Here is a 6,025-nt window from a genome sequence, read left to right as displayed (position 1 = left end):
ATAGTTTCCAACTACATATAGACGTAAAACGAATCAATCAATCAATCAATCAATCAATCAATATATCCCCTATAGGCGCACCTGCGAACGGAAATCCGCTCGTTAGTAGGGAACCGATAGAGAGATATATCCTTTCTACTAGGGGGGAGAAGCAGAGCGGAGGATAGGCAGACTAGGAAACTAGTAGATGGGCCAAGGGAAAGTTAGAAACTAAGCGTTAAGATAGTCCGGGTAGTAGTGTAGTTTCTACTCGCTATAGGCCGGTTCTCTAGCTAGTAGGCCCTCTAAAAAAGGGCAGGATTTCTTTATATATGGGCGTTTAGGTGAGACTAAGAAGTGTTATTTTTACAGTAGGTTACGCAAGGATAGCTTATAGGTCCTATAGAGACCTGCATAGCTTATAGAAATCAATTAATCAATCAATCATCTAGGTTAGGGCGCCCCTTTCTAAAGTTACAGCCGCCTATATACTTATCGCATCTACGCCTGAGTTTTTTTTAAATAGCCTTAGGTTCTTATCGAGGACTAAAACTGCGCATTTCGATATCGCTAATATACGAATACCGTAGGCTCGGAGCAGCTCTAGCGTTATTAGGAGGGTAGGCTCGAATACTTCGCCGAGCTTACGAGAAGTTCTGTGGATGTTTCTATCTTCTGCCTCCTGTCTTCGAAACTCGGAGAGGCTTTTTCCGACATCGTTGAACTCTTTAGATGGAGTGACTTTGAGAAGAGAAAAGTCAATGTTGATTTTTGCGAGGGCTAAAGTATTCTCGTTGACTCCGGTTATACCTAAAAGCGCTAACCGGCTAAAAGACGCCATGCTTAGTTCGACCTGGCGAGGCAGGATGAAATATCGAGTTATTCTAGCGAAATTTTGAACGAGGTTGAAAGGTAGAAGTTTGCGTTAAGCATTCTTTCTCTCCGGTCGCAGTGCGGCTGAAGCTTACCCCGTAGTTTATGCACGGAGACTAGGGTAAATTCGCTTTATATTGTTGCACGAAATTAATCGGAAACTAGAGACCTCGGTAGACAACAGCTCTTGCAGTAGCTTCCTAACATTCCTAATTAAATAATAGGCTGAAATTTCCGAGGTGCTACAGGGCGCATTGTAGGTAAAAAGGTTTTTGTGGCGACCCGGATTTTTGATGTTGGCTCGAGACATCAAACGGTATAGCATCTACGTGTAAATATATCGTGTTAATGCGCAAACGCGGTTACCGAATCCAACGATGTCTGCCTTATTCTCAAAAAGGAAAAGCTTGTTTGGATGTGTTGCGGACGTCTCTCTGAGACGCGACCCGGCGGATGGCGGTGACAAAAAGACTTTTCCAACCCCATATCTAACCCCAGACTTCTCCGCACCACCACACTACTACTTATCTGCTGTGTGCTTGTCATCACTACGCTTTTACTAGACAAGACGGTGTGGGCAGTAATACTTTAGACGACAAGGCATGCGACGAGATAATCCGAAAGACGACGCGCAATGCCGCTGGCCAGAGAAGCGGACGTAGCGATTCACCCTCTTCCACGCACTCTAAAGTAGCCACGAAGAGCTATGGCGGTTCCTTACCATCCTTACTCATATAAAGAATCTTTTTTGAGGGGGATGCGGCATCTCACACGAAGGCAGTAATAAAGGCGATGCTAACATAGGCAATATCTAAACTGATTATTCTAATGAAACTTTGCGACAAGTCTTTTCTTCACGTGTTTTTATCCTGGAACTTGTAGGTGGCTGTGGTCATCTCTTCTCTATGTCTGGAGTGATTACCCGAGTCTTACCGGATAATTCTGCTTACTCTCCGATGGGCATTTCAGCTCCGGCTTGATCGCTGACATGAGATGATGAGATTAAGGCTAAGTGCATTGCTAATCCTCTTCTAATCGAATTCACAGAGCTTTCCACCTGTTCCGCCATGAAGTCTGAGAACTACAATCTTCCAGAGGGCAGCGCGGGTCCCGACGTCGTGGAATATCCGAATGCCTTTAGGGCTGCTTGCATCTCTGTCGGAGTTGCTCTGGGCATTTTCTTGGTAATACTCAACTCCAACGTCGCAGCTAGAGATACTAATACTAGCTTTTGCAGGTTGGCTTGGACATGGTAAGTATTAAGTCTTCGATGTCCTTATTTATACTCATTGTACTAGACGATTGTCGCGACTGCCATCCCTCGAATTACCGATGACTTCAGCGGAATTGACCTTATCGGCTGGTACGGCTCAGCCTTCTTCATTACGCTTGCTTGCTTCCAACCTTTCTGGTATGACGTCCTTTAACCACCTCCATATATCGCCGCGCTAATGCAGTCGCAAAGGGGCAAGGTTTATCCTTTCTTCTCTCTTAAATATGCATTCTTAGTTGCTGTGTTTATCTTCGAGCTGGGCTCACTGCTTTCGGGTAAGATGCTCGTTGCAACCGCATTTATACATTCATGGCTGACTTGGCCTTCCAGGCGTTGCGCCCAACAGCACTGTCCTCATTGTCGGACGAGCTATTACGGGTGCGGGCGGTGCGGGCATTGCAACGGGCGGTTACGCCATCCTTAGTATTATCGTGCGACCTCAAATCCGGCCAATCTTCACCGGTCTCATTACTACAGTCTACAGCATTGCCAATGTCCTTGGTCCAATCCTGGGTGGCGTTTTTGCTGAGCAAACTACCTGGCGCTGGTGCTTCTACGTTAACTTACCGTTTGGTGGAGCCTCTGGACTAATCATCTTCCTGCTTTTCCACGTGCCCGAAAATGCACGTAGGGCCAAAGCGCCGCTGAAGGAAAAGTTGTCGCACATGGACCCTATTGGGATCACGCTTGCCCTCGCGTCTCTCATTTTCCTGACACGAGTGTTCCAAGTCGCGGGCCTTGACAGGAAGTGGGACTCAGCTGAGGTCATCGGCCTCCTTGTTGGCTGTGTCGTATCCACCATTGCATTTATTATTTCCCAGTACTTCCAGGGAGACCGCGCGCTTCTTGTATCACGGCTCATCAAGAAACGCATCGTTGCTGTGGGCATGGCCTATGGCTTCTTCCACGAAGGGGCCTTTTTTCTCCTTCTTTACTACGTCCCTATCTACTTCCAGGTCGTTAGAGGCGCCACTCCCGCAGAGGCAGGCGTACGCAATCTCCCTTTGCTGATCAGCTGCGGCGTGGGATCCCTTCTCGTTGGATTTGTAGTCTCTCGGTTCGGTCACTTTGTTCCACTCATGCTGTGGGCCAGCGCCGCTGGCTGCGTTGGATCCGGTCTCATCTACACTCTAAACGCTACATCTTCTCCTGCTGAGTGGATTAGCTATCAAATTATCGCTGGCCTTGCGTATGGGTCTGGCTTACCACTAGCCATTATTGCAGCTCAGGCCAAATCCGAGACCGAAGACCTTGCTTCGACCACTGCTATGCTATTATGTAGGCTCTTCACTGTCTAAGCTAATACTAACCCATTTTTCTCACGCGCTACTTTCCGAAATAATTATACTGATTCTCATTGCCATATAGTTATGTTCAACGTCGGAACGTCCACTTCTCTTGGGGCAGGTCAAGCTGTGCTGAACAACCTGCTTCTGTCAAAACTTCCAGAAACGGCGCCAAACGTCGACCCATTCGATGTCATATCCGCTGGCGCCACCGAAACCCGTGCGACATTTCCCACTGCCGTTGTTCCGGGGATTGTACAAGCCTATCTCGAGACTTTGCGCGCTATTTACGCTATTGTTATTGCGTACGCCGGTGTTGCGGTTGTATTTGCTGTCGTCAACAGATGGGAGAAGCTGCGCATGAAAGAATAGGAACTTCTAGGTAAAGAGTAGTTGCAGGACCCTTAGGGACCTCGCGCAATTGGCATTGCAATATCAAAAATGGTTTAGTGAGGATACTCTTGTCCACTCGTCTGCTTAAATTTAACATGTAAGAGAGCTAATTATCTGTAAAAATTAGTCCGTAATAAGATTGAAGCTATTTTCCTTGGACCAGATGTAACACAAGGTGTTTCGGATTCCACAGCTTTCGCAATAAATACTTTCGCTACTTACTATTTACTGAAAACAATGTACATGATTTCTCTAAAGGGTCAAGGTTTGATATGTTGGAAATCTTCTTTGAAACACTTAATTAGCTTTAGCAATGCCAGTCAAACAAGATACACTTGCGTCGTTTGTATATGTCATTTCGAACAAAAAGCAATCTCTCGATACAAAGAAAAAACAAAAGGTAGCCTGCATCTGCATACGTTTGCTTCAACGCTCAAGCCTCCTGCTGAATCATGTGTACCCTTTCCTTGAAATAGCTTGGACGCCCATCCTCAAATACAAGTTCAAACTTTGAATCCTGTTCAAGATCCCCCTTTGGCCGACTAATCAAACTATTGTCGGCCGTAAACGCTACACTGCAGTGCCAGGGCGTTGTGTACGAGGTGGTTGTTGGCAACAAACTAAGAGAGATTTTGTGCTCGCCTGTGGATTGGTGGATGCTGAGGCGGAGGTAGCCCGGGAAGTTATGTTTGACTGCCCCTGCGAACGCCTGTAAATCGCCAAAGTTTTAGCAAATTGCATATACATGGTAAAGTCTCGTTTCGCTCTTTCATGAAGAAGTTGAAATACTTACATATCCACGGCTGATCATCTCCTTTGCAAGGATACTTACGTCCTTGCGAAACTTCGTCTTGCTTCTGTTCTCGCCGAGGGAGAAGATGAAGCGGAGGTCACTCTCCAGGAACCGTCGGTAGCCGCTGTAAGTCAGCCTCGTGTCTTCTTTCTCTTCAATCTCCTTGGTTACGTCCAGATCCGGTCTGCCGAATTTGTTTATTAACGCTCGACGAAAGTTTGTGGCGTTCGCAACGTAGGTGATTTCCTCGAGCTTGGACGGAAGAGATGGAAGCTCAACAAGATCTCGTAGGCGGCTGAAACTGATGTTCGTACAGTTGCTCTTGACGGCTAACGCGCGCAGGGCTTCACCGTATGCCCAAACCTCGCGATCCGGAATCGTCAGGAGATCTGGAAGCTCCCAGTTAGATCATCTGTTGTTTCCAAAGCAAGCAACCATTTAACGGATCATTGGGTACTTACCATTGTAAACCAATCCATCTGAGATAATGAGCAAATTCGCCCCAGGTCCGTACACCTCCTTGATTTCCTCGCACATTCCATTCAAGCGCTTCAAAGACACTTCTTCCGCCTTGTCCGGTAATGCGCCAAGCACCTTGTAGATTTTGTTTGCTGACTTGAAAGGAAAAGCCGGCAAACACATCTTTACCGTCTCTTCTTTTTCGACAAACTTTCGAATCACAGAGATGAATTTGACAGAGCCTTTAATCCAGAGATCATGCGCATCAGCGGCTTTCGTCATGAGGTAAGGCTTAATGACAGCAAGAATCTTTTCAGCGGTCTGTGTGTGAACATTGTTGTCGTCTTCAATGACCAGGTCGTCTTGAATTTGAGCTGCAAGGTCTGTTTTCTCGGCCTCAACTGTTGTCGTGTCGTCGGGAAACCCTGCGACTGAGGTAATCACAGTTTCTGACTTCATGAACGTTGGTTCAAGAGTGTTCAGTTCAGCCGATCCGATTGCCATTTTGAGGGATTGTTGGTGTGGTGTAGGAAGTCTCGGGCGTACTGAAGATAACGAAGCTGGAGGTGACGCTATCCAGCATGAAGGTAATTTTTTCTTTATATATTATATGTTATAGTCGGTGAGAACAGTTCCAACACGCATCATTGTATTCCTTGTTCCTTAAATTAAGTAAGACTCCGAAGCTTACCGGCCAAATACTCCTTCGTAAGAAGGGTCTTACTCGCGGAGTGTTTTTCGGGGTATATCGAATATCTTCAGGAATTAGCGGATGAATTTGTTTCGGACTGTTTGCCAACAAAGTTTTAACTTGTCTCTCTATAGACTTCTTCAATCCTTATCCGCAGCAGCGGAATTAGAAGTGGGCATGGATGTTCACAGTTAAGCAGCGTTAGGCTGTGCTAAAAGATATTCGATTTCATTAATGTTAAAGGTGTATACAATTATGTTTTCTTCAAGTCTTTAAAC

General features: G+C 46.2%; 3 protein-coding genes across 3 annotated transcripts; 1 reads left to right on the top strand and 2 right to left on the bottom strand.

The window, feature by feature from the left end:
- Nucleotides 1–463: 463 nt before the first annotated feature.
- On the bottom strand, nucleotides 464–820 carry K452DRAFT_305348 (uncharacterized protein; the record flags this gene model as incomplete). Its single annotated transcript, XM_033542892.1, has 1 exon — nucleotides 464–820. The coding sequence occupies one exon, from the start codon at nucleotides 818–820 to the stop codon at nucleotides 464–466; it is 357 nt and encodes a 118-aa protein (XP_033402123.1).
- A 1,099-nt stretch (nucleotides 821–1,919) lies between these two features.
- On the top strand, nucleotides 1,920–3,783 carry K452DRAFT_305347 (uncharacterized protein; the record flags this gene model as incomplete). Its single annotated transcript, XM_033542891.1, has 6 exons — nucleotides 1,920–2,036; nucleotides 2,090–2,104; nucleotides 2,151–2,263; nucleotides 2,318–2,400; nucleotides 2,456–3,403; nucleotides 3,494–3,783. 6 exons carry the CDS (start codon nucleotides 1,920–1,922, stop codon nucleotides 3,781–3,783), a joined length of 1,566 nt encoding a protein of 521 aa, XP_033402122.1.
- A 454-nt stretch (nucleotides 3,784–4,237) lies between these two features.
- On the bottom strand, nucleotides 4,238–5,560 carry K452DRAFT_294965 (uncharacterized protein; the record flags this gene model as incomplete). Its single annotated transcript, XM_033541761.1, has 3 exons — nucleotides 4,238–4,513; nucleotides 4,637–4,986; nucleotides 5,059–5,560. The coding sequence occupies 3 exons, from the start codon at nucleotides 5,558–5,560 to the stop codon at nucleotides 4,238–4,240; spliced, it is 1,128 nt and encodes a 375-aa protein (XP_033402121.1).
- Between the last annotated feature and the right edge of the window lie 465 nt (nucleotides 5,561–6,025).

The sequence above is a fragment of the Aplosporella prunicola genome (genome assembly GCF_010093885.1).
Source record: "Aplosporella prunicola CBS 121167 unplaced genomic scaffold K452scaffold_3, whole genome shotgun sequence".
NCBI classification, from domain to species: Eukaryota; Fungi; Ascomycota; class Dothideomycetes; order Botryosphaeriales; family Aplosporellaceae; genus Aplosporella; species Aplosporella prunicola.
This window is presented reverse-complemented; position numbering and strand designations above follow the sequence as displayed.